At 40.1% G+C, this 13821-nt stretch overlaps 1 protein-coding gene across 3 annotated transcripts; it reads right to left on the minus strand.

Annotated features, from left to right (window-relative positions):
* Positions 1–5: 5 nt before the first annotated feature.
* On the minus strand, positions 6–12223 carry ncln (nicalin). Of its 3 annotated transcripts, none has more exons than XM_018728260.2 (15): positions 11897–12223; positions 10479–10669; positions 9474–9615; positions 9192–9286; positions 7602–7682; positions 6784–6887; positions 6365–6453; positions 5533–5672; positions 5042–5220; positions 4333–4420; positions 3788–3826; positions 3529–3692; positions 2069–2122; positions 1852–1930; positions 6–1740 (listed from the first exon to the last, which is right to left on the minus strand). In XM_018728260.2, exons 1-15 carry the CDS (start codon positions 12069–12071, stop codon positions 1678–1680), a joined length of 1683 nt encoding a protein of 560 aa, XP_018583776.1. In that variant the 5' UTR covers positions 12072–12223; the 3' UTR covers positions 6–1677. The 3 variants fall into 3 exon arrangements, with proteins under 3 accessions (XP_018583776.1, XP_018583777.1, XP_018583775.1); XM_018728261.2 differs by having other exon boundaries at positions 7–1740; positions 3529–3689; positions 9474–9618; XM_018728259.2 differs by having other exon boundaries at positions 7–1740; positions 9474–9618.
* Positions 12224–13821: the final 1598 nt, after the last annotated feature.

Raw genomic sequence — 13821 nt, forward strand, 5'->3', positions numbered from 1 at the left:
AGTACTGAATGCAGAAGCACTGACATTGTTTTTAATCATCAATCATCTTGCAAAAACTGCACAATGACACATGCTTTAAGGGTAATGTTGAGAAGAAAGAGAACACTTAAGTGTTTGAACAAAGGTTGGCAGTCTGGACAAGATGCATTTTTTTTTTTTAATTGAACAGCACTGAAGGGATTATAGGGCTATGAAACTTCAGTTTTATAACAATTATCCAAAATTAAGTATGAAAGATTGGCATGGAAATAAATGGACTTTTACAGAACCAGTGAAATCAATCTTTGTTAGTTTGGCTGCTTAAAGGTGGCTTTAAAAACAAATCATGGAGACATTAAATGTTTCCACTGGACCAGTGTTATTGTACTACATTTTGCTTTAAATAAAATTAGAGTTCTTCAGTATTTGAACATTTATTTCTTGAGTTGTTTTGTTGCAGGTATCAAGTTTCATGGATCAAGTACAACACAATCTTGACAACAGCAAAAAGAAAAGTAAAAAATTCATTTCAGTGCACAGTTACATATTCTTTTGCTCCAATAAATTAAGAATCTGCATCACACAGTATCTGGCTCATTGGCAGGGGAGCTCTTCCTGATGACCCTTCACAGTAAGAGGTGATACTGACATGAGCCACTGGATGACAAATACCTCTGTATAAGAAAGTAAAATTCTCTTCAAAAGGACAAAATTCATGCAGTAGATGGCTAGGAGCATTTGGCATACAAATCAAATTTTGAAATATAATTACCATCAAGCTGATAAGTTTAATAAGTAAATTGTGTTGATGTGGTAAATACAATTAAGGCATTTTGAGTGAAATGGCCATAAAAGAAATTAATTTTCCTTACATCAGAATACTACTTGCACATTAAGAGCTGACAACCAAATATTTAGATGTTAATATTCTACCAAACATACTTATGGATTGGTTTTTGTCTTGTTTAAAATATTAATTTGGATTGTTTTCTAAACTTTAGATAACTAAAGTCATTCTAATAAATGACTCCAATAAGGTGGACACAAACTGGCCAGTTCTCCCTTACAAAGGCTTATTTTATACATAGCTGCACCAGATCAAAAAATGATCTTAAGAACAGAATGGAATGGCAAGAATGCTGAAACATAAAATAAATGCATGTTTTTGTCATTCATGTAAGGATTGATACTCATTTAATGCAAATAAATTCTAACAAAACTGAATATGCCAAATAAGTCATCTGTAATTAGAACAATTCATTTTTCTATGTATAACTTTAAATATTCAAGCTTCCATTGAGGATTTGGGGAAGGGGAACCACTTATCTCCTCTGTACAGTTTGAATATTCAGATGATGCTCTTTTACAGGTTTCCGCTTCCACTCTTATCAAAGCTTGTAACTGTATCCCAGGCTGAAAGGGAATTACTGACTGGGTGGTTTACAGAGAAGGGGCAAAGAGAAGGGACTCGGACAAATTTTTAGGCATGGTAGAAAAGGCCAGTGTTCATCAGCATAGGAAGACATGAAAGGCTCTGTTGCTCAGCGGCAGCCACAAAGCCAGCAAGACACCTCAAACAACAAAGTTGGCAAAAAAAAAAAAAAAAAAATATTCATGGTATGAATCTTTGTTTGCTCTGAACTCAAAATTCTGAGAACCGTACATGTCAGAGACTGGTAAAAATTGAGTTGTCCTGAATCAGTGCTGCTTAGTTTTGGGCTGGGTGACCCTGCGCATGAAGCTGTAGAGCAGTCCAAAATTCTGCAACAAAGAGACGGGACAGGAATGAGCAGGAGATATTCTTCACTTGGCTCCATCGCTAACTTTACACAATCCTCATTAGAAACTGGTTCTTCACCAAAGGCTGTTTACCTGAATGGCCAAATATATCACACCTAGGTAGGCTGCTATGCAGACTGCCAGGAGCAGGTCAAACACAGCTGGCTTCACCCTGAGGTGTATGAAAACAGAATGAAGAGAAAGGATTTAAAAGGGAACAAATCTGAAAGCAAATACAGCAACAAACTAAAGAGCAACATTCAGGTTGGCGTGTGACAAAAAGCACTGACAGGACCGAACATTTACTTACTTGTATGCATTCATGGTTTGTTTCAGTTGATCATAGAAGACAAATTCTGGGTCCCTGAAGAGTCAACACAATATTAAGTTGTAGTTTAACAGACTTCCAAGCAATGAGGAACTGATCAAAAATTTTGTACATCAAAATTACATTTACTCATTTAGCTGATGCTTTTCTCCAAAGTGACTTACAATGTTGAGGTATTTACAATTATTTACCCATTTATACAGCTGGGTAATTTTACTGGAGCAACTTAGGATAAGTACTTTGCTCAAGGGTACTACAGCTGGAGATCAAACTTGTGACCTTTGCATCCAAAGGCAGCAGCTCTAACCACTACGCTACCATCTGCCCAATCCTAAAGCAAAATTCAGGATTAGGTAATGTGAAACAATTACAGACAAAATAGTAATTCCAAAAAAAGGTGACATAAAACTTTGAGATTCAGTTTCTGTATAGTGAATGCAGAACTACAAGGCTCTCACAAGTGATTTTACAGCTGGCTTTTGGAACCACTAAAATTTGCAACTCTGTGACACAACTTTAAAACAACAATCACGCACAGAATAAAATGTAGAAAAACTCAACTTTAAATATATTTATCACATCTGTTTTTAAAATGATTATGTAATGTTCCCCGCGACCCCGTATGGGACAAGCGGTTCAGAAAATGTGTGTGTGTGTGTGTGTGTGTGTGTGTGTGTGTGTGTGTAATGTTCTCCTGCTCCAAACAGGAAACATCAGCCCTTATTAGGGAAACAGGAAAAAGCTATGTAACAGGGCCCCCCAGTGGCTAAGACTGCAAAGACTCTTCCTGAGGATCCTGCATCTGGCATTATGCTCAGTCTGCCCCATTCCATCCATGCACTTTACACTTATGCCACTAGGAAAGAGTTTAGGTCAGTCAACCTTTCTCAGCTTGACAAAGACTGCTGTACACACTTAAACATCCTGTTAGACCAGAGCTTATCCTTTTTCACAACATGGACCCCTTTGACAATCTGGTGAAGCCTATGGTGGACCCTAGGTTAAAAATGTTAGATTGTTACATTATCAGCAACAGTGAAATATTGCTTCTGTGAAACAGTGTGAGCTCTTCAGCAGGTTCCATGTGATGTGTACGGTATCTACTCAGTTCTGTAAACAGCACATTCTGCCTTAAAAGAGCTTTGATGGGCATGACGGCAAAGCAAGGAGCCAAGCTGAGCAACAGAGAAAAGTAAATCAAATTCCAAATCAGAAAGCAGACTTTATAACAAAAAAAAAAAAAAACAGCATCTAACTTAGAACAGTACATTTCAGTTATACAGATGTTGAAATTCACTTACACAACACTATGTGTTTACTATGACTCAAGTCACATACAAGTCATGTACAAGGAAGCACATTTCCTGCACTACTTCTCCATTATCTCAGTCTTGCTACTAGAACAATGAAACGGCTACAGAAATGTGTAACGGTGGCATTACCTCTTGTCGGCTTTGACGTAGTGTTTCTTGACATCCTTTAGATATCTGGACAGGTGGTACTCCAGGGTGGTGACCACAATACTGTCTTTGTCCACCAGCTGAGCAGCACGTGGCTGGGTGGTCAGCCAGTCCACCACTGAGGACAGCTGCTCCTCCTGCACCTGCTGGATGGAAGCCAAAGATATATGCTCATTCTCACTAGCCCGATGCCCCAACTGGCCTCACGCAGAGGAAGTGCTTTGAGGTGGTAAACACTCACCATTTGCTCAGTGAAGATCTGTAGGTCTCCAGGGGCCCCCTGTGTAACACACAGGAGGTTCACAAATTTTTACACTCAACCGGGATACAAGCAGCAATGAAAAAGTTCATACTCCACAAAGAACTGCCATGAAAAAATGCCATATCTTTTTATCATTCAGAGCACCTTAAGCTGTTCAGGTCAACAGAGCCATTGAAAATATAGATGTTGAATGTAGTGTATACAAAATGTAAAAATTGCATATTGAAAGTATGTCATGATAACTTCAAAAAAAAAAATTCAAAAGGTTTCTCTCATTAATCACTTGTCCAGTGCATGGTCACAGTGGTCCAGACAATCAGTGTTTGTCAGAGCAAAAATTAAACACATTCTATGTATATTTGGAATAATAACGCTATAAATATAGTCATGCAAAGTGAATGGCCTAGCGCAATGCACCAAAAACTGTATTCTTCATATCCTAAATTCCATGCTATATAAGTGAGATGTTTTAACACCTGCAAAGAAAGACCAGTAGATGCTACAGATGTTTCTCGAAACATTACCTTCTCTGTGAGGTTATAGATCACTCTAGCAAGTGCCTCTGCGATGATCTTTGTGTTGCGGCTAAGCTTTCTGAGGTCCACGTGAGGCCTGCAGAAGATATTTTATAAGCACTCTGGAAAACGGACTTATATATAACGGTAATGGCAGCAACAGCAGCACATTAACGGACACATGGAACTGTGACGGCTAAAAGCTGACTAATGACTGATGACAGAGGCAAAGACATTATTGCCCAAATTCCCCACTATCCTTGATCCCACCTAAGAAGAATACATAGCTGCCAACCATGCTTATTTTCCAGGAATTTTTCTGATTTTCAAGAGTACAAAATTTGATTTTTGTTGATAAATACCGCTTTCCAAAATAAATAAATAAAAATCACTACACACTCACTTGTCTCTGGTCTGACTTTTTAAATCAACCATTCGTACGGATACTTGCTCCGACCACGAGCACCATACCCGGCACATGTAACTGCTTCGCAAAAGCAACCACAGCTCAGATTCTGCATGAGCACCGCAAACTTTTGCCGCCATGCACAGTGAACTTGCTCAAAAATGTATCTTTTCACTCAGTTACACTCTGTATTTCAGCCATGTAAAACTATGACAATAAAAGCAATAGCGATGATGTTGATTATGATAACCCCCCATCCCAATACCATTTTTTTCCCCCTCATTGGAGGTTGGCAGCTATAGGAATACTGACCGCATATCCATGATGCTGCTTCGTACAGCATTGCGGTGGCTGTCCAAGTGGGACAACGTAAAAGCCGGGAGGCGTCGAATCCCAAAACGTTCATGCTCCCAGGCCAGCGTGTCATCTGCAAGGTTGATCTTTTTGTGAACCATGGAGAATGTGACATCTGGGTACTGACTGGAGATCACCTGGCAAATGGAAGCAAAAAGTCTTTACAAATACTGAAACTAACATTGTGCAGTTAAAGTTTAAAGCAACAAACAACAATAAGTAAAAGCTACTGCTAAAAGGCATTGTCCTGTTTCTTTAAATTGAGTAATGTATCACTTGTGTAACATCATTTCCTTTAGTAAATATTGGGTGCCTGATTTACAGGCTAAGTTTTGATCAGCATTAGATCAACAAAAAAGTTTAGTATATGTGGCATGAGTCTCTCCAATTATAACTAGCTAATATAGTCATATACAGGACAAGCACAATGTAAACACTGGTGTATTTACCATTTCAAGCTCTTTCAACAGGACATGCTGAGGGCTGCCCTCTTTGGGGGGCTTAGACACGTGGAGGTGCAGACTATTCCCATTGCCCAGAGTGTCCAGACAAAGGACAAAGGCTACGTTGTCCTGGAGGAGACTAGACTCTTTATGACAAAACAAGACAAGGACACAGATTCAATAAGGACACAGATTCTTAGAGACCTAGCTAGTAAGGATGCAAAAATATCAAGCTGTAAGCTACACTGACTATTAGCCTCATCTTTGCAAAAACAAACACTTGCCTTTACAACTCCATTAATGCTGAGCTACATTAAAATTAATTTAGAATTACTGAAAATAAAAATGTCTCAAACTGTTGATCAATTCATCCCACAAGTACAAGCAACTCTTCTTGCCACTTTAAACTATGTTATCTTCACTTTTCTGTAAGTGTTGACACCTTTTTTTTTAGTTGCTGTTAGAATTACCCAACATTCACAAACACCAGACAGAGGCTGTAAACAACATGGTGATCCCACAATCCTATTCTGTATGGATGCAATTTACTATGACCTGTTGGCTCATTAAGTACACACAGGTCACACTTGCGCTGGTATTTTCTATCATTTCTGTTGATAAGTGAAGAAAACATGGAATGTATTTTTAGTCTTGCTTGACAATTCATAACTCAACAAACTTCTAACCCGAGAAGGATGCGTACTGACTTTTTAGCAGACAGTGTGTTCATGTCATTATTGAACTGATCCAAAGATGCATGTGGCAAGATGAATTACAAACCCTTATTACTGTCATGACTTGGGAGGGACAGCTGGTCTCAGAAACCTTAGAACCACACCTGTATGATCCAGGTTTTCCTCCAGCCACCGCTTGGTGCCCTGATAATTGAACTTCCCACCTCCAGAGACAAAGAACAACAAATTGTACCTGTAAATGAAGAAGGAAGTTTACTAATCAAAATTTTAATCATGTTAAAACCAACCCTTACAGTGCACTTTGTCAAATGCAGGGACTTTTGTTTTTTGTCCTAAACCCAGTATCAGGTAAAAGACTGTTCTCAAACTTTTCTGATGAATGCAGTTTCAAACCTAAAAAGTCTATTTTAGCCTGCTACATCATCATATATGCTTCAAAGTTTGGCAAACAGGGCCATGAACACAAAGAAGACAACAATGCTGCTGATAATGCAGGGATAATGCTCGTAAGTTAAAGCTCTCGGGAGCTGCGGTGCACCAGCAGCCTAGGAGCAATGCCTACCCAGCATGGGTTCTTTTGTAGGTGTACAGCCGGGAGAAAAGGCGAGCCAGCTCCAGCAGAACACTCACTCCGCTGCCATTGGAGTCTGCACCATACGAGAGCCACTGTCCACACATAGCCAACAGAATATTACAGGGCATTGGGCATCTTCCAGTTATACCTTATATTATGCAGACAAGGAGATAACATATCACTGCTTCTTTCACCGGTACACCTTAATTAAGGTTGAGTAGCTTTAAGACATTTGACCACGTACAACATATACGGATGGTTTGGTAAGAACTGATCTCCCCCCCAGAGAGTTCAAGGTTCTTTGGAGTCTCAATGATGAGGCACAATAAAGCTTATTACCGTTCTGTAGAATTATACTAGGAGTTAGCCATCACTGACATACGCACTCACTTGCAAAGGACATATAGCCTTTCATCATGAGGAATTCAGGCATTTGCTGAATTAATGTACCCATGTGCACAGCTAAGCATTTTCTGTCTTTCTATACATATTGAACCATACAAAACAGCCATCTGAGGTCTTTCAGCACTTTAGCAATCTACACAATAGCTCTGTTACTCCAGAACTTTATATGTGCAGTTTCACAGCAATATACATAGGAATGAAAAGAACAGAAAGAATGAATATCATAAACGTAATAGGCAAGTGTAAATAGTATAAACGATAAAATCAAAGTGTTGCTCCCCCATCAGTTTACACAGTCCTAAATTTGTAAAAGGCATAGAGCTGTAAACAATTCACAAATTAAATCATTCATATATATAAATATAAAAAATTAAAAATACAAGCACACAGAGAAAGCTTACTGGAGCCACACCAAAGGAATCATAGTGAGCCACCAAGACGATCGTTGGCAGATCTTCTCCCCCGACTCCTGCTAGTCTTCCCTGGTGGGAAAAATAGGAAAGATAACCACACTGAGGACATTCTGAAGATACTGTCTGATCATTAATCACACGAGCTGATAAACTTGACAACCCTGGCAAACTACAAATGGAGGCAACTAATTACATTTAGTCACTTAGCTGACGCTTTTCTCCAAAGCGACTTAGAATATTAGGGTTACAATTATTACATGCTTACAATTACTGACCCATTTATACGGCGTGGTAATTTTACTGTAGCAATTTTAGGATAAGTACTTTGTTAAAGGGTATTATAGCCGGAGGTAGGGATCGAATCTGCAACCTTTGGATCCAAAGGCAGCAGCTCTAACTACTACACTACCAGACGTCCACAATAATTAAATATTGATGCCCTTATAATCAGTATGCCGATGGATGTACATTATTTTAAAGATTTTGTTCAATTTGCATTTATATACAGTGTGTACCATTACCAACTGCTGAAAATGTCACATGTTGATAAAAATAACTATCATATCTTTGGAACGTGGAAGAAAACCATACTACCTGGAGTAAACCCACACAAACAGGTGAAAAACATGAAACCTTGCTCAGTCTGTGAGCAGTTTCAAATCAATGCCAAAAAGTCAGACCCGGAGCTGTGAGGTACCAGCACTACTTGCTGTGCCATCGTATTGTTCTGTTTATAAAATACTTTTCCTAAATTTTTTTATTGGAAATGAAAAAGTGCACAAACACTGTCCATATATTTATATGTATTCATTTAGCTGATGCTTTTGACCAAAGCAACTTTCAGTGTTAAGCAAAATAGTTATTTACCTATTTACACAGCTGGATGATTTCACTGGAGCAACTGACACCTCCTCTTGTAGTACCCTTGAACTAGGCACTTGACCTAAATTTACTCCAGTAAAAATTTCACAGGTGTATAAACAGGTAAATAAATTTCATGACTTCAGAAAATGCTGAAAATGTCATAACCTGATAAAATACCTATCAAATCTATCACGTATAGAATGGAGAAAAGGCATAAGTTAAATGAAATCAACAAATACCTTTATACAGGAGGAATTTGCTTTATCAAAAAAGAATCATTGTAACCAAAATTCTGATGAGTAAAACTGTCAAACACAGAACAAACACACACATCTGAGAAAAGAGGCACTACTGTGCCTGACGTGAGTTCACTAACAAAAACCATGGCTCTTGCTTGGAAACTTACATATAGATATTATGGTGTACAGTATATTTCATAATGAGGAAAAGCTGTGAAAATCAGAGAAAATATTCCACCAGGTGCCAGCGAGCCGATAATTCACTTTGGCACGTACTTAGATTAAGCAGAAAAATATGAATAATGCTAAAACCTTTAATTGTAGGCTAAATTAAAATGTTAAGAATCTCTTTTGAACCTTGTCTGGAATCCTGTATAATCCTTCCATCAATGGTGAATTAGTGAAGGATTAAGTGGCAGACAATGTAGGTGAGCATAAATTAACAGTAGTATTGAGTAATGTTAAAGCTACTCACTTCTAGACTAGTGATGGCCCAGTCACTCACAGCCTTACTCTGAGCACCACTCGTCACCATCTGGAAGCCATTGGCTGTCGCTGTGTGCAGTAACACTGAAAGACACAACACACAGTGCAGTAATTTCAAACGAGCTCAGACTCTTTCTGAACAAAATAAATTACAAACCGTACCATTTTATCCCGTAGTGAAATATCAGTAATCTCATGCTTACACAGCCACCTACAGCAAAAAATGACACCACAGAATTAAAGAATGTTGAAACCTTAATATTATGTTTACCTTCTGCTGCGGAAGCAGACCCTTGTGAGGATGAGGATATGAGCGTCTGCTCATATATAGAGAGAAGTTCATCATCCTCCAGGGCAAAGTACACAGGAACAATGGTTTCTGTAGCCAGAAGCTCTGGCTCCATCTCCATGAACTGCTGCAATATTTTGAGGTTAATAAATAAATAACGACAAAGTTACGACATGACTGGAGGAGCCATAAGCAACACAAAGGTTAAGTATAACCCATTCCTTGGGAGCAGTCCAACTTTTACACTTTCCAGAAAATCTGGCTTTACTAGGTTTTTTGTGACCCATAAAAGGGGCATGTTTCCAAGTTCACAAGGAGGACAAGTCAAAACAATCTCTTACAGGTTTTTATAAAAATCAAGCATCTGATCACTATCACCTCAAAACAAATTCTAGCGGTGTAGGTTTAAGGCAGCAGGTAGTAGAGTGGTTGGGACCATTGCCTACGGGTGGCACAGTGCGTAGCGCTGCTGTTTCACAGCGCGTGGGTGGTGCAAGAGAATGTGGGTTTGATCCCTGCTCAGTCCGTGTGGAGTTCGCATGTTCTCCCCGTGTATGCGTGGGTTTCCTCCCGCAGTCCAAAGACATGCTGTTCAGGTTCCCCATAATGTGTGAGTGACACAGAGAGAGTGTGTTTTGCTGATGTATGGACGAGTGACCCATTGTAAGTAGTGTATCTAGCAGTATAAGTCACCTTGGTGAGTAAGGTGTGTGGGCTGATAACATTACACAGAGTTCATTAGAAGTTGCTTTGGGGAAAAGCATCTGCTAAATAAATAAATAAAGGTAAATGCCTTGAAATCTTAGGTCCTCAGTCTGAATTCCATTCCTACCTCTAACACCCTTGATCAAGGCACCAAATCTGAATTCATACAGTAAGAATATCCTGCTGTATAATTGGGTAAATCTGCAGAGTTTATTTAATTAGAGTCCTTGAACAAATATGTCAACTAATTAATGATTGATAATAATGTTTGAGGCACTTCACCTGCACTATGTCCTGCGGCATGGTTGACATGTTCTGAGGCAGGATGATGACCACGGCTCCCGCGGATTGGCGCAGTGCTTTCTGGTATCTCTCATAGGAAAAATCCACCAGTCGCATGACGACACAGCGGCGACTTAGCACTTCTGCTTCCACCGTGCGAGCCTCCGTGTTTAAAATCGCATTCCGGGTGCCTGTGAAGACAACATCAACATGTTACAACTGCTTCATAGTGGGAGTTACTCTTACTGAGCATTGCCATTTTGGGGGGGGGGGGGGGGGGGTCGACCAGGCAGATTCAACATAAAATTAAAAAAAAAAAGGACAGCTAATAGCATAGTGGTCAGAACTGCTTCCTTTGGACCCAAAAGGTTGCGGGTTCAAATCTCACCTCCGGCTGCAGTACTCTTGAGCAAGGTACTTACCATAAAACTGCTCCAGTAAAATTACCCAGCTGTATAAATGGATAAATAACTATAGGTAGATTAACATTAGAAGTCACTTTGGGGGGGAAAAAGCATCAGCTAAATGAATAAATGTAAAAATATGCTCATCACATTGTTGTTTGTTAAAAAAAAAAAAAAAAAAGAGCATAAGTTAGTAGTGGCTCTGTCATCTAGGCCCTCAAATCATTATAAGATTTATCAATGACCCTCTACTAATTTGTTTACCAGCAACAACTAGATACTCATGTCTTGGGGGCAGCACGGTGGCACAGCAAGTAGTGCTGCTGTCTCACAGCACCTGGGTGGTGCAAGAGGACACGGGTTCAATCCCTGCTCAGTCTGTGTGGAGTTTGCATGTCCCCTGTGGGTGCTCTGGTTTCCTCCCACACTCCAAAGACATGAGCACTGACATGCTGTTCAGGTTCCCCCACAGTGTGTGAGTGACAGAGAGAGTGTATTTCAGCGATGTATGGATGAGTGACCCAGTGGTGTGTCTAGCAGTGCAAGTCACTGCGGTGAATCAAGGTGTGTGGGCTGGTAACAGAGTTCATTGGAAGTCACTTTGGAGAAGTGCCTGATCAATCAATGTCTTTGCTGATGAAAAACTACACAACAATCAATGCTGTTACCAGAGGGAAAAAGGAACCAATGACTATTCTGCGCATGCCTAGGCTACTACAAATCACGTTTCCAAAATCAGATGTTAAGTAGAGCTGTGATGTGCGCCTTCCTGTTGCGTTTGCAACTGCAGGCTGCCCGCGACACTGTGTCGTCGGACCTGCCGATGCTTGTTTGCTCGCGCCGGCGCACACAGCAGCCTGGGTGGGAGAGTGCTCTTCTTCGGTAGCTACCCTCACGAGTCACGACCACCTGCACCTGTTCATTGAATGGACCATTCGGACACGTGTGGGGCACCTTCTAATAATCATGTACCAGTTTGTTTCTGAAAAACACATTTTTGAGGGTACACCTTACCGTAGGGCTGCCCCTGTAGGTCGTACTGCTGCATGCGATACACCGTGAATTCGTGTGCGGCTTCGGCTGGAAGCGGCGAGACAAGAATCAATACTGCCGGTAAAAAAACAATGAACGTCAGCGGAAAAGAAGACTTAAACATGTTGTCAAACACCTCGCTAGCCTCTTCAAACATGTTTACGGTATCCAAAAAACACAGCAAATATTAACGTTTAAAGGTTGAGCGAAAAGCCGGCGCCGGAGATTCTATAAATCGCCAGCGAACGTTCACACACGGTCACACAGCGCGAGCGGAACAAGGACCTTCAGGCGTCCTTGTTAGACACCTATATCAGGTCAAAGGGAAAAAAAAAAAAAAAAAGACGACGCGCGAAAGTGCCGTCATTGTGTGTGGTCTGACCGCGTTCGTGCAGAGAGCTGTTCTCCGTTATGTTAAGTAGTTTGAATAAATTAAATGTGAAATCATAAGAACCTTTTTTTCAGCAAACCTTTGGAGTCTTTCCCCCCCCTCCCTCTTCGGCAGGGGTCCTTCGGGCGATCGTTTAGACAGCTATTTTTGTGACAATGAAATACTGCCGTGGCTCAGCAGAATCTCGGGCGCTCAGGGTTAGGATGGGGGTTCCGGTACAAGTTCCGTTATTATGTGTCTCTAAATTCAACAATGTAGTTTTCACATCTGTCATGAAGTGATGTAGCTGAATAAAGAATCTCACTGTAACATTTAATGCTGACGCGTTAACTTTGGGTAACTTATACGGATCATATGACATATCATGTGAACATAATTTTACTGTCAACAAAGCTGAAGTTTTATTCCAAGTTCATGTTTTCATCATTATTTGTTTTCTGGTTTCATATAGTAATCAAACTTTGAAGGATGGTCAAACTAAGCTTACCTGAAATTTTTCCTTCTTTTTTCTTTCTTTAAATAATATATGTATACCTGCAGTGTCTCTATGTGTTTTATGTCTGCAACAAGATTCGTATGCTATTTCAACTTTTAACTTTGAATAAATGAACGGCGTCAACGCTGAGAACCGTGGGAAAGCGCTCTCCTTAACCGGTTGTCCATCCAGCAAGGTTGCGGTGGTCCACAGCGGGTTAGAGAGGGTACACCCCGGAGGGGACGCCAGTCCATCCCAGGGTGGCCGCACACATTCACTTTACATTATTGTTTTCCTTCAGGTGCTCTGGTTTCCTCCCACAGTGTAGAGATGAGTGTTTCAGGTGAGTTACTTTCTCGGAAATTCACCCCAGCGTGTTAACGTGCGCAACGAAAACCAAAGAAAATGAAATGAAGTTCTGCTGAAAGACAGGGGGCGCTATGTCTGCTTGGTTTATACGTGCATCCCTGTAGAGGCCCTTCTAAGTGCGGGAAGCGAATGAATGATGTCCTGGAGTGGTGAGACAGCAATACCCAAATGATGCTTGCAGGTCATATTGGATATCATGGGTTTGCAAGATTTCAGATCAGTTAGAACCCATTAGGAAGTAAAAGAGAATACTGTTCCGTAAAAGCGACCTCGTGCTAATCTATAACACGTTAATGAAAGAAAACGTGCCGTATCGTAACCTTTTCAACAGATCTGTAGGCAATTTACAAAGAAGCTCTAGGCCAGTTTCTTAATCATGGGGGACTGCTTAAAGCTACGTATTTAAATATTGTTTTGAAGCTTTTTAGAAGAGAGAGGCTGTGAAACATTAGCCAACACTGGGATTAATAATAACAATAATAATAATACCGGACAAATTCATAAATGTGAACGGAACTGAAGATTATTAGCCCTTGTTAAATGGAAATCGCGGTATTTCTGAACAGTAATTTTTTCACTGTCTAGTTTGTTGAAGCTTTATGATACGTGTATATGAAATTCAAATAAATATACACACACTAACAGAATTATTACTAAGGGAAGAGCTTTATA

This window comes from Scleropages formosus, chromosome 9, assembly GCF_900964775.1.
Source record: "Scleropages formosus chromosome 9, fSclFor1.1, whole genome shotgun sequence".
Lineage (NCBI taxonomy): Eukaryota > Metazoa > Chordata > Actinopteri > Osteoglossiformes > Osteoglossidae > Scleropages > Scleropages formosus.

Bases quoted from the DNA above. Each gene is read 5' to 3' on its own strand.
- ncln (XM_018728259.2), bottom strand. From the start codon at position 12,071: ATGTTTGAAGAGGCTAGCGAGGTGTTTGACAACATGTTTAAGTCTTCT. The intron at 4,421-5,041 runs GTCAGTATTCCT...TATCTTCTGCAG, and splicing joins AGCAGCATCATGGATATGCG to GCCTCACGTGGACCTCAGAA. The intron at 1,931-2,068 runs GTAAGTAAATGT...CATACACCTCAG, and splicing joins CAAACCATGAATGCATACAA to GGTGAAGCCAGCTGTGTTTG.